Below are 20,986 nucleotides of genomic sequence, written 5' to 3' on the forward strand. Positions count from 1 at the left end.
GTAATGATTCACTGTGTGGAAGGCTGTTTCCCATCCTGAGACCTGGCAATGACCATGGAAACAGATAACAAAGGTCATCAGATTTGATGACTCATACTCACCAAGTGTTTGCTGAAGGTATCCTGCCTCCTGCCCAGTCCCTTCCTCCAGGGCTGGGATTCCCTCAGAGACGAAGGGATAGATGACACCGTCCAGAAAGCTGCCAGAAGGGAGAAGGCGGCCAACAAGGTTTTGGGCTGGGCAAGCCACAGAGATGTTCCCTGCTTCAGAAAACCAGCACTCATACACTCTCAGAGTCAGGGCAGAGATAGCCACTCAACCCTTTCTAGGAAAGGACTGAAGCATTTAGATACTGCAGTCATGAAAAATAGGCAGCAACTGACCAGCATTTTTCATGGTTCAAACCAAATTACCAGAAGTTGCTGTGACTTGCAATGGAAGATGATTGTATTGGGAGGTGGTAGATGGGATTTGGGTAGGGCTTCCCTGATGACTCAGTAGGTAGAATCCACCTGCAATGCAGGAGACACAGGAGACGCAGGTTCAATCCCTGGGTCAGGAAGATGCCCAGGAGGAGGAAACAGCAGCTCACTCCAGTATTTTTGCCTGGGTAACCCCATGGACAGAGGAGCCTGGCAGGCTACAGTCCATGGGGTCGCAAGAGTCAGATATGACTGAGTGACTAAGAACGCAACATGCATGTGGGAGAGAGGATGAAGCTGAAGTGAGAAGACTAAGTAAATAGGGCAGATGAAATGGTACATGATCTAAATGGTATAAACAAAGAAGTCCAGCCTGCTGGCAACGGGGGAGCTAAATGTGGAGATGCAGGTCATCTCACAGCTCTCCTGGGCGTGGGCTGTGGTCAGCTTCTCATTGGCAAGGGTCTGTTACATATATACATGGACACTCACCATAAGCCTTCATACTCGGTGCTAGGGTATTGCTGCCTCCTTTTCTATGTCTAAATTTACAAACTTTGTTTGGACTTGCGACTCTCGACTGCAGAACCTACCCAACCATAAGCTCTAGCCACCACTGCACAACCTGGCATGACTATTGCCTTTAGCTTGTTTTCAGAGCCTGGCCCTGCTTGCGTCTCAACGCCTTTACCGCTGTGAGCAACAAATAACCTTTGCCTTCAGATACTGCCCCAATTACTGTTCCTTTATCTGAGTCAATCACATCTATTAAAGGCCCTTTAGCTGTAAGCCAGCCCTGGACAAACATAGACAGTTGGTCTCAGGAACCCACACCTCAGCTACTAATTTTTTAAGAAATCAATAATTTCTCTCCACTGGAAGAAAATGTCATCTAAATAAGTTCATCCTGAAATGCTATATGACTTTGTATTAGTCTGTAGAAGACTACTGGCACTGTAAAATAAAACTATGGAGAGAGAAACGCTTAGCACAAAAGAGCAGAAGTTCACCATAAAGTTTTAAGTATATTGAGAATTTTACATATGGAGCATTTTTACACCCTATGAATCCTCCTAGAGAATCTATTCAGTTATGAAAGCAAATAATTGGAATGGCTGAGCTATATAATGGTAAGGTCTTGAGTTTGGAAATTAAATCTGCAGCAGAGATACCTAGGTATAAATTGCTATTTCTAGTCTCTAGATCCAATCATGCACCCATCTTTACATACATACACACACACACACACACACACGGCTTAATGATAGAAGTGGGAGCTCCAGCCACAAAAAGACCTATAATCTGGTCCTCACATAGAACAACCAAGGGTCACCACAAGCACCCTGTGGATCTGTAAATTAACATGAAGTGGGGGCAAGTCTAAAGCAGTCACTCACTGAACAAGTTGTAATATACAGTTTCCTCTTAAGACAGACAAATAAAAAGTAAGCCAATTTACAGTTTCAAAAATGTGAGTATATAATAGCACAGCTTGTACTTGGATATGGCAAAAATGGTTAAGAAGCCTTACGGTATATCAGAAGGCAAGCATCCCTTCGAAGAACTGTGCTCCAAGAATCATCCACATGCAGTAGATCCTTCCTACTTTTAACCTGAGACATTTCCCCAAGACCAGTGCATTAGAATTACTTTGTTCTAGATAAACCATTGTAGCTCTGATATCAATGAAGTACATATCAATATAGCTCATCAACATCTATTAATATTTACAGAACTTTGTGTGAGGCACTGGGAAAAGGAGGGACCCAACATTGACACAGACTGGGCACTCTGCATGTACCCTCCCATTTAAGCCTCACAACAACTCTCAAAAGAAAAGCAGACTTTAACTCTGTCCTACAGATGAGGAACTGAGGCTCAGAGAAGTCAAATTACGCAGGATCCTACAGCTAAGAAGTGCAGACCCTGATTCCACGCACCTAGCTCAGCTGGATTCTACAACCCATGGTCTGTCTTCATATTTGTAGAATGGTTTGAATGGGGTGAATAGGGGAGAAAAAATAACGTTGGGAAATTTAAAACTCATTAAGTGAGAAATAGAACTACCATATGATCCAGCAATTCTACTCCCAGATATACATTCAAAAAAAAAAAAAAAAAGACTAATTTGAAAAGATACATGCCACCAATGTTCATAGCAGCATTATTTATAATCCTAAGACATGGAAGCAACCTGTGTCCATTAACAGGTAAATGGATAAAGAAGATGTGGTATATAAGTATATTCAATGGAATACTACTCAAGCATAAAAATGAATGAAATTTTGCCGTTTGTAACAACACAGATGGATCCAGAGTCAGACAGAGAAAAATACTGTATGATGTCACTTATATGAGAAATCTAAAACGAGTGAATATAACAACAATGAAACAGACTTACAGATACAGAGAACAAACTAGTAGTTACCAGAGGGGGGTAGGTTGGGGGGTAAAATACAGGAGTAGAGGATTAAGAGGTACAAGCTACTATGTGTTATGTAAATAAGCTACAAGGATATATTGTACAGCATAAGGAATAGTCAGTATTTTATAATAACTATAATGGAATATAACCCTGAAAATTGTGACTATGTTGTATACCTGAAACATAACACTGTACATCAAGTCAGTAACAAAAAGATTTTTTAATAAAATTAAGTAAGGTAAAGTGAGTAAATTAGTTCCTTAGCAATCAAGAATGTAATGTATTTCTATGTAGTTCTTTAAAAACACCAGTAGCTTTCTATTGATATGGAAATGTATCCATAACATGTAGATGTCATTAAAGGAAACAAAGAAATTTGGGGAAAAAAAGAATGTAATGTATTGGACTGTAAATAATAAACAACACTAGACTCCAGACACTTAATATGGCCAGGTATTGCTTTCAGAAATTTTGCATCTCAATTCATTTGATTCTCACTACAAGCCCATGAGGTCACTACTGTTATTAACCCTACTTTACACATGAGGTAATGGAAGTTCAGAGAGATCCAAAAGTGCATTTGATATGTTTTTTTAGGGCTTCCCAGGTGACTCAGTGGCAAAGAATCCACCTGCCAGTGCAGGAGATACAGGTTGGATCCCTGAGGAAAGAACCCCTATAGGAGGAAATGGCCACCTGAAAAATCCCATGGAGAGAAGAGCCTGGCAGGCTATAGTCCATGGGGATGCAAAGAATTGGACACAACTGAGCATGCATTCATGTTTTTAAAAAACTGCATTTTTTCTTGAGTTGTCAGTATGACGTAAGAGAAAGAATGGGTCTTAGAAGCAGAAAACGTGGGCTGTAGTTGGAGTGCCACTAATTTGCTGTATAACCTTATGAGTTTTATGATTTCTGGTCCTGTTTCCAGAAAAAAAAAAGAAAAAGGATTGTTTAAGAAGGATTCAGGCTAAGTAATTGTTAACAGTTCTTCTAGTCTTAAATTTTATACGAATTTGGGAGAGGAAAGCAATTCATTTTGGGTCACATTTTTTTACCATCTTCACCCCCAGTCATCTCACATTTTCTTTCTTGAATTGAAAACCAGGAGGGAAAGAACCAAAGTCTAGAGTATGGGGTCACTGAAGGGAATGTGGGTTTGCTGTGTATAATTATAGATATTTAAAAGATATTTAAAGGATCACTTTCCGATACTTCAGCTACTGACTCATCATCTGGACTGGAAATAATTTTTAAGGAAAAATGAATTGTAGAAAGCTATTTTGTATATAAGCAATTAATAGAATTAAATGAGCAAATTTCTTCAAAGTATCAACAATGTCTCATGAGTTATAACTACAAAAAGAAAAATAGGCCACTCAAACATTAAATGTAAGTAACAGAGCATTTAAAAATTTGGTTTTTAGAAGCAGGACAAAGAATTCATTCATTCATTTGTTGAGTTTCTACTAGGAGTATGGTAGCTCCTACTAACACTGTGCTAAGTATGTCCTAGAATAAACCCAGAAAAGACTAGGATCCCCCAAGATAGGGAGGGTAGGGGTAGAGGGTGGGTATTACTATGCAATGTGGTAAATGCTATTCTAAGAAGTGGCACTGCCTGAGTGAGTCAGAAAAGGTTTCATGGGGGAGGCAGTGTATCAGCTGAGCCTTGAAGTATGAGTAGGAGTTTGTTAGTGAAGACTAGGGAAAGGATATTCTCAGCTGCTAAAACAGTGTGTACAAGCTAGATTCTAAAGAAGTCTGCATATCAGACTTCTGTTACTTCTGGGTAACATCTCTGAGGCAGGATTACAGGGAGGAACAAGCTGATGAAGTTGGGAAAGAAGCTTGAATTGAGTCATCAAAAGCAAAACTTTTCTACTGATTATAAAGGCAAGGTAAGGGAGTTAGTAGAGTTGTTTAAGCAAGGGTTTGACATGTTAAGCTTTGTTTCCTTAAAGATAATTAGACTGAATAAGGAGAAAGAACTAGTGAAGAGAAACTGACAGTGGTTATTTCTAAGTCCCCACCAGGATTTCATAATTCTTTTATTGAACTTTGTTCAACTCCTTCATTCCAAACCTTTATCACCCTACTCAAACTCTCCCTATTTATTTCATTCCCATCAAGTAAATAATCCTGCCTTCCCCAACAAAAAAATGCTGGGGCCATTTGGCCTGAATTTTTAAAACTCCCTACCTCTCCACATCCAAATTTCTGCATCACACCCAACCAAGTAACTTCTATCAGGCTCACAGGTGAGAAGCAAGTCCACCAGCTATTCCTGGAGCCCCTTCTCCTCTTTTCTTCTTTCTCACCAAAATTTCACCAGAGAGTGGTCCACTTTCCATGTCTTCTGTTCCCCACCTCCTGTCTTCTCAATCGACTGCAATGTGGTTTTACTCACACCGACACAGAGAAACTGATTTCACCCAATGAAATGGACAGTGAACTCTTAATTTCCAAATTCCATGGAACCTTTCAGTCTCTGCTTTAGGGACTCCTCTGACAGTGAGAATTATTCTCTTCTGTGAACTCACTATTCTGCCCCTCCAGCTTCTGTGACATCAAGACTCATTTCCCCTCTATGTCTGCCTTTTAAAATCCCACCCTGAGTCCCAAGTTTCTATCCTTGGCTGACAGCTGCTCTGCTCACTTTATCCATTCTTCTTGGTGAGCTCATCCACTCTCACAGTTAGTATATGCTGAGGATTCTGAGATCAAAACATCCAGCCCAATTTTGTCCAAGCATCCAACTTATCTGTTCTACTGGACACTTCTAACAGGTAATCGCACAAGTATTTGAAACATAATGCATACTAGACTAAACCCATCTCCCCTCCAGAAACTTTAACTGACAGCCATATTATCTCTAAATTGCCTCAGCTGGAATCCTAGGAGGCATTCAAGAATTCCCCCTCATTCCTTACATCTGGTCACCCAGTCTCACCTATTTCATTTCCCAGATACTTCTAAAATCCATCTCTTATTTTCCTAACTGCAAGTCCAGACCTGTATCACCCCTTGACTGAACTGCAAAAGTGTCCCATGTAGACTCCAGCCTCCATGGTTGCCCTAGTATTAGGATGGCCAACTTTTTCTGTTTATTTGGGACTGTCTCAGTTTTTACCTGAAAGTCTTACATCCAGAAAATCTCTCAGTCCCCACTCTTAGTCGTAAATAAAACTAAAACCCTATTTTTAACTGAAAATGAAATTACACACATTACTGAAAATCCATGGGCCTCTCTTCAGGTATAGCTGGATTCAGGAGCTCTGCTTATAAGATTCACCTCTGCTCTTTGCTTTTTTTAAAACTTTTTGTTTTGTATTGGGGTATAGCAGATTAACAAAAAGTGTTGTGACAGTTTCAGGTAAACAGTGGAAGGACCCAGCCGTAGATAGATATGTAGCCATTCTCCCACAAACTCCCCTCCTATCCAGGCTGCCACATAACACTGAGCAGAAATCCATGTGCTATACAGTAGGTCTTTGTTGGTTATCCATTTAAAATATAGCAGTATGTTCACATCCTTTCCAGACTCCCCAACTATCCCTTCCCCTCATCCCTCCCTCTGGCAACCATAAGTTCATTCTCCAAGTCTGCGAGTCTCTTTCTGTTTTTTAAGTAGGTTCATTTATATCATCTCTTTTTAGATTCCACATATAAGGGCTATCATATGAAATTTCTCCTTTGCTGTCTGACTTAATTCACTCAACAGGACTGCCCTTTGCTCTTGAATAAACTTACTCTCCGCGGCATGCAAATACCTGCCAATAATCCTAGACTCATTGATCAGCTTGGCAGCCTGTAAAGAGATTCTCTGCTCTGACAGAGAAGTCTCAGGAAGATTTCTGATTGGCCCAGCTGATGTCACATGATCCATCCCCATCCCAATCACCATGGCCAGGAAGATGACCCAGGCCTATATTCCAAATTTCCTTTTGAGGCTGAGGTGAGGGGTGCTAACCAGAAAGGAGGCCGAGGAGGGGAGCAGGACAGACAAGAACAACAAACAGTTGTCCCTTTACATTACGCTCCCCTCCAATCCCATCACACTGATCCGGGTAATTAAATTCATCTGAGAAGAGTGAACCATAACCACTGTTAGCCCACTTTACTCTTCCAAATAAAATCCTCAGAGTCCCCTCATTGCCTGCAGGGCAAAGTCATGCTCCTCAGAAGGACATACAAGGCTCTCTCTGAGCTGGTCTCCATCTACCTTTTTAGTCTACCTTTCTCCACTCCTTCCTTAACACTTAATCCTCTAGCAAACACCACAGACTAAAAGAGTCCCTCGTGCACAGCATTTTTCTCCCCTGACTCGCTTTTAACCATGCTTCAAGACTCAGGTCAAGCATCACCCTTTCCTGGAAGGCTTCCTCACCACCACCACCACCCTAAACACACACACAGCGCATGCCCAGACTTGCCAGGCCACCACACCACCTTGAAAATTCTGTGTCTGTCAGCTCCTACATGGACTGCAGGTCGAAACCGCACCACAATCATCTTTCTATAGCAAGTTCCAGCACAGAACTTGGCACACGGCATGCATTCAACCTTTGATTTTGAACAGAAACTGCTCTGCTTTGATAATCCTAATGAGTGATAAAGGACCAAATTAAGTTAATGGAAATGGAGAGGAGAAACTAGATTAGTGAAAATTAACATAATTTAATTGGATGATGCCTTTTCACAGTCTGTTGTGTAGTTTACTGGGGGGAGGTGCTTTCTTTTTCACTGAAGTCACCCTCTAATTTGCAAACATAGAATAATGATACAAAATACATACATACATAGGAAATTACTCACCAGTGGGAGATGTAGTTATCATTAGGGCACATATATTCAGTATCTCCAAGAACTGAGCCAAGTGCTCTCTATGCATTTTTAATGAGCATTGTTTTGTTTAATCCCCACAAACAAACCAATTGTTTGTGGGGATTAAAACACAAACAAACCAATGATATAAGCTTTGCTTATTTTCCCACTTTCTGGGAGAAATCACTGAGGTTGAGAGAAGTTACACTACCTTTCACAAGTCCTAGCTGGGATCCAAGACTCAAGCTCAGGTCTTTCTGGCTATAAAAGCCTATTGTCGAATGCTTTCCTGGTGGCTCAGTGGTAAAGAATCTTCCTGTTAATGCAGAAGACACAGGTTTGATCCCTGGTCTGGAAAGATCACACTCAACCCAGAGCAACTAAGCCCATGCACCACAGCTGTTGAGCCTGTGCTGTAGAGCCTATGCAGAGAAGGCAATGGCAACCCACTCCAGTACTCTTGCCTGGAAAATCCCATGGATGGAGGTGCCTGGTTGGCTGCAGTCCATGGAGTCGTTAGGAGTCAGTCATGACTGAGCGACTTCACTTTCACTTTTCACTTTCATGCATTGGAGAAGGAAATGGCAACCCACTTCAGTATTCTTGCCTGGAGAATCCCAGGGACGGGGGAGCCTGGTGGGCTGCCGTCTCTGGGGTCGCACAGAGTCGGACACAACTGAAGGGACTTAGCAGCAGCAGCTAGAACCTGTGAGCCACAATTACTGAAGCCTATGCACATCAGAGCCAGACATCCTGGAATGTGAAGTCAAGTGGGCCTTAGAAAGCATCACTATGAACAAAGCTAGTGGAGGTGATGGAATTCCAGTTGAGCTATTTCAAATCCTGAAAGATGATGCTGTGAAAGTGCTGCACTCAATATGCCAGCAAATTTGGAAAACTCAGCAGTGGCCACAGGACTGGAAAAGGTCAGTTTTCATTCCAATCCCAAAGAAAGGCAATGACAAAGAATGCTCAAACTACCGCACAATTGCACTCATCTCACACGCTAGTAAAGTAATGCTCAAAATTCTCCAAGCCAGGCTTCAGCAACCATGAACTTCCTGATGTTCAAGCTGGTTTTAGAAAAGGCAGAGGAACAAGAGATCAAATTGCCAACATCCGCTGGATCATGGAAAAAGCAAGAGAGTTCCAGGAAAACATCTATTTCTGCTTTATTGACTATGCCAAAGCCTTTGACTGTGTGGATCACAATAAACTGTGGAAAATTCTGAAAGAGATGGGAATACCAGACCACCTGACCTGCCTCTTGAGAAACCTATATGCAGGTCAGGAAGCAACAGTTAGAACTGGACATGGAACAACAGACTGCTTCCAAATAGGAAAAGGAGTACATCAAGGCTGTATATTGTCACCCTGCTTATTTAACTTATATGCGGAGTACATCATGAGAAACGCTGGACTGGAAGAAGCACAAGCTGGAATCGAGATTGCCGGGAGAAATATCAATAACCTCAGATATGCAGATGACACCACCCTTGTGGCAGAAAGTGAAGAGGAACTAAAAAGCTCTTGATGAAAGTGAAAGAAGAGAGTGAAAAGGTTGGCTTAAAACTCAACATTCAGAAAACAAAGATCATAGCATCTGGTCCCATCACTTCATGGGAAATAGATGGGGAAACAGTGGAAACAGTGTCAGACTTTATTTTTTGGGCTCCAAAATCACTGCAGATGGTGACTGCAGCCATGAAATTAAAAGACACTTAATCCTTGGAAGGAAAGTTATGACCAACCTAGATAGCATATTCAAAAGCAGAGACATTACTTTGCCAACAAAGGTCCGTCTAGTCAAGGCTATGGTTTTTCCAGTGGTCATGTATGGATGTGAGAGTTGGACTGTGAAGAAAGCTGAGTGCCAAAGAATTGATGCTTTTGAATTGTGGTGTTGGAGAAGACTCTTGAGAGTCCCTTGGACTGCAAGGAAATCCAACCACTCCATTCTAAAGGAGATAAGCCCTGGGTATTCTTTGGAAGGAATGACAGAGAATGAGATGGCTGGAAGGCATCACCGACTCAATGGACGTGAGTTTGAGTGAACTCTGGGAGTTGGTGATGGACAGGTAGGCCGGGCATGCTGCAATTCATGGGGTCACAAAGAGTCAGACACAACTGAGCAACTGAACTGATGCACATCAGAGCCGTGCTCCACATGGCAATGAGAAGCCTGTGCATCTCAACTAGAAAACAGCCCTCGCTCAACACAACTAGAGAAAACCCATGCGCAGCAACAAAAAACCAGCATAGCCAAAAATAAATTTTTGAAAAGCCTATTGTTTTAACTGCTATACTCTTATTCTTGATCATTTGCCAGCTCTGTCCAGTTATACAAAGAAGCCCAAAATGAAATCAGAAGGCTCTTCTCCAGGTGAACCTTTTATCAGAGTGATTATTTTGATACTGTGGTGATGTAATCAGGTGTTAAGTGGTGATGGTAGGAAAGTTTGCTGCTTTTCTGCATAAGTTCTCAGACACTTAATTGTAGAAGATATATTAGCATAAAGTACCCAGGGACACAAAAGTCACTTCTCCCATGAGGAGGTTCTAGGATGAAAGACAACAATTCTTAGAATTCTCTCCTGGTTTTGTCCCCTTTAGTTTTCCTGGGGCTCTGTCCCACTTAGTGGATAAGTAAAAGATTAGATCCAATTAGTTTCAGCCTCCCCTAGGCTAACCTGTGCTGTCTGGCTGGCCTTTAAGAGACAGTTTAGAATAGAATTTTGATTTTCCCTTTCCTCGCCATGTGGCTTTAGAAGAGTCTCTTGACCTCTGAGCCTCAGGAGCTTTGGCAAGGAACCAAATGGAGTAATAAATGTGAAATCACGTTATAAGCCAGAAAGTACTTAACAGATATAAGAAAAATAGGAACTCTACTCACTTCCCGAGCACCTTACCTTATGCCTGACGTTGAGCAGTCTTCTGTACAAGAGCTTGTCTTTACAGTGCTGTCAACTTCTTGTCTTGTCCAAGTGCCCAGCCCTGTGTCTGGTGCATAACAGGTCTGTTGTTCTCTCAATTCAAGGAAACCCTAAGGGCCAACCTGTCCATGGACCATCCCACCTTTTGTAGTTCTTTTCCTCAGTGCTCAGTTGTATATGACTCTTTGCAACTCCATGACTGTAGCCCACCAGGCTCCTCTGTCCGTGGAATGTTTTCCAGAGAAGAATACTGAAACGGGTTGCCATTTCTGACTCCAGGGGGTCTTCCCAACCCAGAGATAGAACCTGCAGCTCCTGCATTGGTAGGCAGATTCTTGATAGAACCGTACCACCTGTGAAGCCCTAGTTCTTTGAACTAGTACAGAATAATAAACTAGTAAATTTTAACTCTGTCCACAGGCAGCAAATTGCTCTGGTTATACCTCTTCCCTGAGAGTCTCTTTAATCTTTGCAGAGAAACCTATGTCCCTCAGCTCCTGGGGGGCTGACATCAGAGAGACTGATCCGATGAAAGCTGCCCCGCTCCCACCCACTCCCCCAAGATTTGTAAAGCGTGATTCTACTGAGTTTCAGGTGGAAGAACTCCAAGAAAGCATGCAATGTTTGTCAAACTGCCCTGCTAATAAGAACTACCTGAAGTACTTGTTAAAAAAAATAAATTCTGAGCCTTTCCCAGCCCCATTTAATCTGAAGCTCTTGGGAAAGGGTCTTAGAGCTGTATTTTTAACATACAGCCCTAGGTCTTCATTGTCTATTGGAAAATGTGAGAAATTCTGGAGGACAAATCCCTTATTTTTACACAAGAAGAATCTGAGCCCCAGAATGAGAGGTATTTGTCACTGGGGGAGGGTGAGTGAAGGGTGGACCCCACATGCCTAAAAGGATTAGGAAGGGAAACCTAAGTGAGTCCAGGAGGCTTAAATTGACAATAGGCAAGGGCAAAGTCTGTAGCAAACTGGGAATCCTTGTCTAAAATGGAGGAGCCTCCCTCAGCTGCAGCCAATTGCTACCATGCAGACTGTGGGCCCACTGTTGCCACAAATAGCAAACTTCCAAGAGACAATAGAAATAAAGATTTTTCTAAGAAATTTCTTCATGTATAAATGTTGACAACTTAAAAAAAATATATGTTTTTAAACAATGTGTAGGCCAAATTTCTCTTAGCTACCAGTTTCCAGGGGCTTCTCTCATGGCTGAGTGGTAAAGAACCCACCTGCCAATGCAGGAGACATGGGTTGGGAAGATGCCCTGGAAAAGAAAATGGCAACCCACTACAGTGTTCTCGCCTGGAAAATTCCACAGAAAGAGTAGCCTGGTGGGCAACAGTCCATGGAGTTGCAAAGAGTCAGACACGACTGAGCACAAAACCAAACCAACAAATCCCTATGTGAGGGTTGTGGCTGTCCCAGAAACTCACCCCAAATGTGCTTCAAATATACCCTCCAGAGCTACAGCTCCTCTAGAGGAACAAGTGTCCCTTCACCATCCCCTGGCAAGTCTCTTCATCCTTTGGGTCTGACTCGATCTTCCCAACTTTCCCGGCCCCCCAAGAACACTTAAGCCTTGAACACAGCACATTGTCACTGATGGCCCTGCATCACAGCTGTCAGTCTTTTACACTAAACTGCACATATTCTTAAAGACAAAGACCTTGTTTTTACACTTTTGCAGCCTTGGGACTTAGTGCCCAGGGCGTGACGGGCTTTCAGTAAATAGCATTAAAGAAGTGAATGTGTTGATATTGATTTCCTTATTTGATAATAAACTTTCTAAGGACAAGCGCTACCTCTTAGAGGCTACCTCTGTCTATTCTCTGCAGTACCTAGCAGAATTATAATCAATATTCAATCAGTTAAGTAATTTGTGTGGTTTGCAAAATACGATGCTAGCTTCTGATCAAAGAACTCACAACCTTTTTCTGCAAGTCATCCTCATGTGCCCTCCAGAAATTTCTACCCCTTGAATTCTCATAGCAGTTCTCTGGGTGCTTCTGCTTTGGATTTTATCTGTTGATGTTTGTGTCTCATTACTTCACTAGGCTGGAAACTCTTTGAGGTCAGAGTAGGTTTCTGATTTTTCTTTTGTAGACTTCAATATAACCAGCATAGCCCTTGCTCATAATAAGCACTCAAACAAGATGAGACTGTTGGATGGCTTCATCGACTCAATGGATGTAAGTTTAAACAAACTCTAGGAGATAGTGAAGGACAAGGAAGCCTGCCATGCTACAGGCCATGGGGTCTCAAAGAGTCGGACATGACTGAGTGACTGAACAACAACAAAATTCTTTCTTCGTGATCTTCATGAATACAACCTTTTTACACAGTTTCTTATGTTTATTGTGCTGTGTGCTAAGTCTCTTCAGTCATATCCAACTCTATAGACTGAAGCCTGCTAGGCTCCTCTGTCCATGGGATTTTTTAGGCAAAAACACTGGAGTGGGTTGCCACCCCCTTCTCCAGGGGATCTTCCTGACCCAGGAATCAAACCCGCATCTCCTGCATTGCAGGCAGATTCTTAACCGCTGGGCCACTGGGGGAATCCTGATGTTTATCTAAGGATTGTTTAAAAGGAAAAAAAAAAAAGATTCAGTTCTGTTTGAGGGACACTATTGTCGTGTTATGTCATGAATTCGCTCAGTTGTGTCCTACTCTTTGCAACCCCATGGACTGTAACCCACCAGGCTCCTCCCTCCATGGGATTCTCCAGGCAAGAGTACTGCAGTGGGTTGCCATTTCCTTTTCCAGGGAATCTTCCCAACCCAGGGATTGAACCTGGGTCTCCTGCGTTCCAGGCAGATGCTTTAACCTCTGAGCCACCAGGGAAGCCCCCACCTCCCAGCCTGGTGTTAAATCATGCCATTGAGAGTTTTATTCATTTAAAGGAACCACATCTCACTGCTTGCAGCCTTCTACCAAATCTCAAAGAATAAAATTGAACCCATATAGTTGAAAATTGAGGAAACAATGATTTTATAAGGGTTATAGTAAGGCATCTCAAAACATGCTTTGACAATACTTCCAATTAACAATATACAAACAGCTCTTTCCTAGCCATGACACTTTCTTCATTTGGGAAGTAAAATATGTATTATGGGAGATTACTTACCTTCATGAGTCCTTTCATTATAGAAATTTAATTTACTGAGGGCCTTGATGAACTGCAGGAGGGAGGAGTCAATACTATTTATGACACTGAGGTAAAGTTGCCAGTGGGAAAAGTAGGTATTTTCCACAAACAACACATCTTAGAAAGAGAAGGGGATTTCTGTCCCCTCTGTAACATTTCCACCTACTTGCAATAAGCAGGGTTCAGTTCAGTTCAGTTCAGTTCAGTCACTCAGTCGTGTCCGACTCTTTGCGACCCCATGAATCACAGCATGCCAGGCCTCCCTGTCCATCACAAACTCCCGGAGTTCACTCAGACTCACGTCCATCGAGTCAGTGATGCCATCCAGCCATCTCATCCTCTGGCATCCCCTTCTCCTCCTGCCCCCAATCCCTCCCAGCCTCAGAGTCTTTTCCAATAGTCAACTCTTCGCATGAGGTGGCCAAAGTACCAGAGTTTCAGCTTCAGCATCATTCCTTCCAAAGAAATCCCAGGGCTGATCTCCTTCAGAATGGACTGGTTGGATCTCCTTGCAGTCCAAGGGACTCTCAAGAGTCTTCTCCAACACCACAGTTCAAAAGCATCAATTCTTCAGCGCTCAGCCTTCTTCACAGACCAACTCTCACATCCATACACGACCACAGGAAAAACCATAGCCTTGACTAGATGGACCTTTGTTGGCAAAGTAATGTCTCTGCTTTTGAATATGCTATCTAGGTTGATCATAACTTTCCTTCCAAGGAGTAAGTGTCTTTTAATTTCATGGCTGCAGTCACGATCTGCAGTGATTTTGGAGCCCAAAAAAATAAAATCTGACACTGTTTCCACTGTTTCCCCATCTACTTCCCATGAAGTGATGGGACCAGATGCCATGATCTTTGTTTTCTGAATTGAGCGTTAAGCCAACTTTTTCACTCTCCACTTTCACTTTCATCAAGAGGCTTTTTAGTTCCTCTTCACTTTCTGCCATAAGGGTGGTGTCATCTGCATATCTGAGGTTATTGATATTTCTCCCGGCAATCTTGATTCCAGCTTGTGTTTCTTCCAGTCCAGCATTTCTCATGATGTACTCTGCATAGAAGTTAAATAAGCAGGGTGACAATATACAGCATTGACGAACTCCTTTTCCTATTTGGAACCAGTCTGTTGTTCCATGTCCAGTTCTAACTGTTGCTTCCTGACCTGCATACAGATTTCTCAAGAGGCAGGTCAGGTGGTCTGGTATTCCCATCTCTTTCAGAATTTTCCACAGTTTATTGTGATCCACACAGTCAAAGGCTTTGGCATAGTCAATAAAGCAGAAATAGATGTTTTTCTGGATCTCTCTTGCTTTTCCCATGATCCAGCGGATGTTGGCAATTTGATCTCTTGTTCCTCTGCCTTTTCTAAAACCAGCTTGCACATCAGGAAGTTCACGGTTCACGTATTGTTGAAGCCTGGATTGGAGAATTTTGAGCATTACTTTACTAGCATGTGAGATGAGTGCAGTTGTATGGTAGTTTGAGCATTCTTTGGCATTGCCTTTCTTTGGGATTGGAATGAAAACTGACCTTTCCCAGTCCTGTGGCCACTGGGTTAATGGTATTTAAAGCAACAACTGAAAAATACTAGCAACATTTAGAGGCAGAATCTGCCCCGGTAATTGCATACTTGTTTACAATTAACTCAATTGTTTCAGAGTGGATTTTTCAATGCCCTGTTACTTTTGTGTTATGCTCAATCAGGAACGAATAACAACTGTTAAAACTTAAACACCGAAACTTCAAAATCCGGTGAATTGTCGGGATTTTTCTGAAAGCAAACAACTTCAAGGATGCACACTACCACTTTCATATCTCTCAGCACTATGAAATAAGAATTCACATTCAAGGCACTTTTCTTTAAATATGTATGTTATAAGCATCAGATTTTTCTGATGCCTTAGAAGTTTTCCTATTGCCATCGCCCCAGTTTCAGTAATAGACACTGTATTGACACCTATCAGGTGCCAGGTGGTTTGCATTCATTATTTGTAAATCAGAGTCAGACACACTGAGTGACTAAGAACATCCATAAGCTGCTCCTCCCCACTCTGCCTTCCTAGTTTAATTTACTCGTCTTTGCAGGAGGGTCTTTAATCAAGTAGTTTTGGGAAAGAATTAGAAGTATTTTTACTTAATGGGAAGAAAAAAAACCTGTTTAAAACTCACTGCTTTCCATCTTCTGATATTGTAAAAGACAACTATTAAATAGCAGTTACGTTTTGGATCATGCACTAGCTTAAATAAGATACAAGCCTAAACAAGGACTAAAACTCCACATTTCTGGTAGATGTGGAAAAACAGAAACTTAATTGCAAGGTGAAGGGCTCATGTGCCTGTTATTCCTAAGATATGCAGAAACTTGGTGCTTTTTGTAACTGTTAGCTGGCACATCTCTCCTCTGATTTCTACTTTTTCCTGATTGTATGTAGTCATGACAAGGGTGGGAGACAGATGGCCGGGGAGCCATGGGGTGTTTTGGGGGAGGGTATAGTTTGAGAAGTAGGCAAAGAAAAATCCTGTGAACCAAAGCTATATTAGGCCTCTCCTCAGTAGGCATTTTTGCTTTCTTTGGCTGTATGTCCAGAAGATTGTTGCAGTTAATTATCAAGTGACTGTTCCAAGTATAAGATGACTGTTCTGCTAAAGCCTTTCATTTCTTTTGCTCTTTTCTTCCCTCTCCCATCTAATTTAGCCAAACCCCTCAGAACCACAGCACGCATGTTCAGCTGAAAGGCACACAGCTCTAGAAAGAGAATAATGGCACCAGAATCTTCGGCAGGCCACTTCCCTGCTTCCTGAATGTGCTTCTGCAAAATGCATAGCCTTGGACGGTTGCGGTCACTTTCCAATTGGCCTTCTCACCTATGGCAGCTTATCCAATAACCCGTCTTTCAGTGCCCAACGTTATCTTCCTGAAACACTGATCACGTCACTCCCTGCGTGAAGGCGTCTGCAGACTAGCCACAGTTTACAGAAGAAAGCCCAAATGCTAAGGGTGACATGGAATGCCATTCCCGGTCTGGGCCTAATCCCCACCTACCTTTCAGCCTTATCTCTCCCTTATCTTTCTATGCCAGAGGCACACACAGAATCACTCTTGTTTCCCTGAACAGGTTTTGGTCTTTTAGGCCTCCACACCTTCCCAGAAACTAGTGCTGCTGCTAGCAATATCCTTTTCCTGTTTTAAGATCCAAATAAAATGATCTCTTCCCAGGAAAAACTTCACTGGTCTTGCAGGTAGGTCTTTGGTGACTCCCTCCCCTCTGCTTCTGTAACATGTTGCAAATAATCTTATTATAGTACTAGTTATCATTTAACTGTATTTATCCATGTTTTGCAAGTGCAATTTCCCACACCACTTTTCCCTAACTCCAAACTAACTCCTAAATCACTTGTTTTTCTGGCTTTTGGTGTAGGGTAGAGCAGGGCATGCCTAAAATGCCCACTAAATAAATAAAAACCAATATCATGCCATGTTCAGCCCAAATGTTTTGAGTAGAAAAATATTTTATATACATACATACACACACATCTATATATACAGATGCACATATAATATATATACATGATTTCACATGGGTTTTAATTTTTCCATATTGGAAAAAAAAACTTGTTTAAAAGAAAATAAAGTACAAGTTAAAAGAAACAAAAGCACACATTAAGAAATGATGCAATTATTCCATACCAGTTTATTGTAGGTATTGTGTTTCAAAAAATTTATAGCATAAATAACCTTTCATGTCATAAAATAACTTAGTACAATTTATAATAAAACTTTGAGAATATCTCATCAAAATACAATAAAATATGGTTTTAAAATATGATTAACCTTTTTTTTTTTTTAAACTTGAGGGCATAAAAACCAAAATTACCCAAACTATGGCTGCACATTTAAACTTTAACAAAGCATATTTGGTTTATTTAAATGTAACTCAACCATCCTAAATTAATACATAGTTTTGTTTTCCTTCCTGCATGGTTCTTTGTAATTTCTGTTCCTTTTAACTTGTATTTCTGTTTCCACACAGCTTCCTTCTTCATTTTCACCTCTTTCCATCTGCAAAGTCATCTATCGCCGGGCTCCCAGAACATGTAGTTGAACTCACTCAGCCCCTTGACATCAGTTTCTGTAATCCTTGCATCAGTGTAGGGAGTAACTGCTTGAGTAACTACAAAGGTATTTCAAAACTTCAGTGCAATTTGGTTCAGTTATTTTCATTCAGATGCCATCACCGTTCAGGGAGATTAATCACTGGAACCCACTGATCCATGTAGCGACTTTCCCGGCAAAAACAAATAAGTTGACTTAAGGCAGGATCCTTCCACTGTGATGAATGCGGATTCTGGGAACAAATTTAGAAAAAATAAAATTATTATTTTTTAAAAAATCAGACTTTGCTACTAATTACAACACTTCTGAGGGGAAGACGCTTGAACATTCTATACTTTGGCTGTGTGACAGACCACTTAAAACCATTAAAAAATTTTTTCCAGGTAGTTGGGTTTCCTGCAAAATCGTTAAGGGTAATTCTCTACGAAGCTATACTCTGCAAAGTCTGAATACATGCAACTAACTGAGTCATATATATGTTTTCATATTTATTCAGTTTTTGCATGAGAGTATTATTCAATAGGCTTGTCCTACCAAACTTGTACCTTGGTGCACACCTGAGAAATACTTCCATGCTGGGCTACCAGGAGTTTAGAGCTGCAGAGCAGTTAACTAAAACTGCCACCTGTTATCCTCCCAAAAGAGAGAGTAGTATTTTTCAGGAGAAGCAAAATAATGAGGCTGCCACTTAAGGAGATCAGTCAAAGTGTCCCAAAATGTAAAAGACAAAACAATCACATTTACCTCTGTAAACACAAGTTATCTACCTACCTTTCAAAGGTTTTTATGGGGGCAAGGGGACATTTAAAAAACTGCAAGACCACAAAGAAAAAATTTCCACTCTATCCCCTTAATGTATTTCTAGGGAATTAATGAGGTCTGTCTCCTACACCATTTCTATTTTTAGCTCTGACTGGCAGAGAATGAAGCTGACTCCTTAATGAGGGTGAGCCAGGAATTTATTTGGCTTTATCTAATCTGCCCTGCTAAAGGAATTAGTCACGGGAGGTAGTGCAGATGTAGGTAGGGAGTAGCTGGACTGACAATGCTGACTCATAAGGATCTCTTCCGCTTCTGGCAGCCTCCAACGTGCTTAGACACGTTCTGTCCCAGAGAAAATCCCCATGATGAAACTAGCACATCTCGGCTGAAAGTCCAGCCACACGCTTTAATGGGTCAAAGGCTACCGTCTCTTAACCCTCGCCCATTTTAGATCTGGAGTCAGGAGACTCTCAGCCCTCACGAACTTCCTGCCAGGACTCTAACCTCGAGCTGCCCGCAAGTTCCCTTCTCCCTTACCGTCACCAGCACGCAGTGCAGGTCCGGGGGCTGCTCTGCGCCCTCGCTGGCCGCGGGGCCCGCATCGGTCTCCAGGAGCAAGAGTTCGGCCAGCCGGCCCGGGTTGCTGACACGCAGGATGTCGATATCATTCTCGCAGCAGAATGCCTGGATCAGGGTGAAGTGGATCTGCAGAGCCACGTCCCTGTCGTCGTCCTCGTCCGCCGCCAGCAGGCACAGCACCACGTTATCCGGGTCGCTGCGGGCAGGGAACGAACGGGCTGGTGAGCCCAAAGGCAAGACCCGCCGCGTGGCAGCCTGCACCCCCGCCCAGGTGCCAGGGGTCGCGCCCGGGTCCTCTCACTCCCCCTGGGACAAGTAGCCACAGGACAGATGGAACGCGGCAGGAAGTGGCGCTGCAGGGCAAGGGGGGACCGGTGAAAGCGACCTTCTCTGGCTGGGGCGAACAGGAGAACCAAGAGGGTCACGCGAGGGCTCCACTTACACGTTGAGCAGCTTGGCCGCCTCGTACACCCCGACGGTGATGGTGCGCTGACTCAGGGCTTTGCTGAGCACTTCCTCGAGGGCATCCCCCACCTTATCCATCCTACACGCGGGAAGAAGCAAGGGGATCCCGTCACACTAAGCCCCTCCGGGTAGTCGGCGCCTCCTCGCCCTGCACCGCGACCCTCCATACCGAGGGCACGCGCAACAGCGGCCCTCGACCTTTTGCAAACCCAGGATTCCCTGGGATATCATCCCCTTCGCCCCATAACCCTTACGCCCAGAGGCTCGGCATCCTGTGAGCAGCCCCGAGTGACATCCGCCACCCTTTCCAGAGTGCACTGCTAGTCCTTGGCGCTGGGTGCAGCCACAGGCTGTCGGCCGCAAGAGCCGCACGAGCAGGGACGGTCACGTCTGCCCTTTGCAAAGCCTCGAAGGGCTCGACCGGCGTGCGGGGTACGCTCTTCCCGTCCACGCACGCCTCCGGAGTGTTTCAGAGGAAGAAAGGCGGGATAGGAGGTACCCGCTGCAAACTTTGAACCACTTGCTCCCCATTAACCTTGCATAGCCCGGCAGCGCGCGCAGGAGACAAGCAGAGTTTAGGCAGAGGCTCTGGCCGACTTACCTTTCGGTCTTTTGCTCTCCAGCCGAGAATTCCTCCAAAGTCATATTGCAACTGCAGGTCGCCCACAGAGAGAGAGCGGCGTGCGGGCTGCTCCTGCCACCGCCGGCGCGCGGGCGCCTGCTTTCCACACTCCCTTGCAGGCTCCTCCAGCGCCCGCCGCCACCGCGCCGTCCGCCCCTCCCGCCCCGCTCGCTCGCTGGCTCACTAGTCGGCTCTCAGCAGCCCACTCGCCACCAACCGCGACACTAACACCACAGCTGCCTCACAGCCACTGAAGGACAAAGGCCCCGCTCCCAGGAGTTATCCTGCCAAGCCCCAGCCAACCACCATCCTCTTCATTTGCATACGCGCTGCCATTGGGCTATGCAAACCAGCCTGTTCAGACAATTTGACCTCAGCTCCAGGAACCAGGCGGAGAGGAGCGGAAGAGGGAGGGGCCAGGAGGAAAAAGAGCCTAGGGGGCGGGGGCGGGGGCGGGGTTGGGGTTCCGAGCCTACTCTCACCCCGTAGGCGCGGCGGGTAGGGGAGGAGATCTTTGTAGCGGGGCGGGGAGAGAAGGATGTCTTCAGCTTGGGCTGGAGCTGGCTGCCAAGTGTTTTTCTTGTTGGTGCACTTTTTTTTTTTTAATTGTCGTTCCAAGTCTTTTGTTTTGGGGGGCTGCTATTAACATCTATTTTCAGGGTTAATCCACCCAAGTCTAGTAATTATT

At 43.5% G+C, this 20,986-nt stretch overlaps 1 protein-coding gene and 1 non-coding gene across 2 annotated transcripts; both read right to left on the reverse strand.

The window, feature by feature from the left end:
* Positions 1-13,381: 13,381 nt before the first annotated feature.
* TRNAS-GGA (transfer RNA serine (anticodon GGA)) lies at positions 13,382-13,453 on the reverse strand. The gene has a single exon. It is a non-coding gene; the product is annotated as a tRNA-Ser (tRNA).
* A 3,975-nt stretch (positions 13,454-17,428) lies between these two features.
* Positions 17,429-20,561, reverse strand: GADD45A (growth arrest and DNA damage inducible alpha). Its single transcript, XM_005895778.3, has 4 exons — positions 20,278-20,561; positions 19,654-19,755; positions 19,170-19,407; positions 17,429-18,102 (listed from the first exon to the last, which is right to left on the reverse strand). Exons 1-4 carry the CDS (start codon positions 20,319-20,321, stop codon positions 17,989-17,991), a joined length of 498 nt encoding a protein of 165 aa, XP_005895840.1. The 5' UTR covers positions 20,322-20,561; the 3' UTR covers positions 17,429-17,988.
* Positions 20,562-20,986: the final 425 nt, after the last annotated feature.

The sequence above is a fragment of the Bos mutus genome, chromosome 3 (assembly GCF_027580195.1).
Source record: "Bos mutus isolate GX-2022 chromosome 3, NWIPB_WYAK_1.1, whole genome shotgun sequence".
Taxonomy (NCBI): Eukaryota; Metazoa; Chordata; class Mammalia; order Artiodactyla; family Bovidae; genus Bos; species Bos mutus.

Excerpts from the sequence above, each read along its gene's own strand:
- GADD45A (XM_005895778.3), bottom strand. The coding sequence starts at position 20,321 with ATGACTTTGGAGGAATTCTCGGCTGGAGAGCAAAAGACCGAAAG. Across the intron at positions 19,756-20,277 it reads GGAGAGCAAAAGACCGAAAG|GATGGATAAGGTGGGGGATG; the intron begins GTAAGTCGGCCA and ends TCCCGCGTGTAG. Across the intron at positions 18,103-19,169 it reads TGCACTGCGTGCTGGTGACG|AATCCGCATTCATCACAGTG; the intron begins GTAAGGGAGAAG and ends ATTTGTTCCCAG.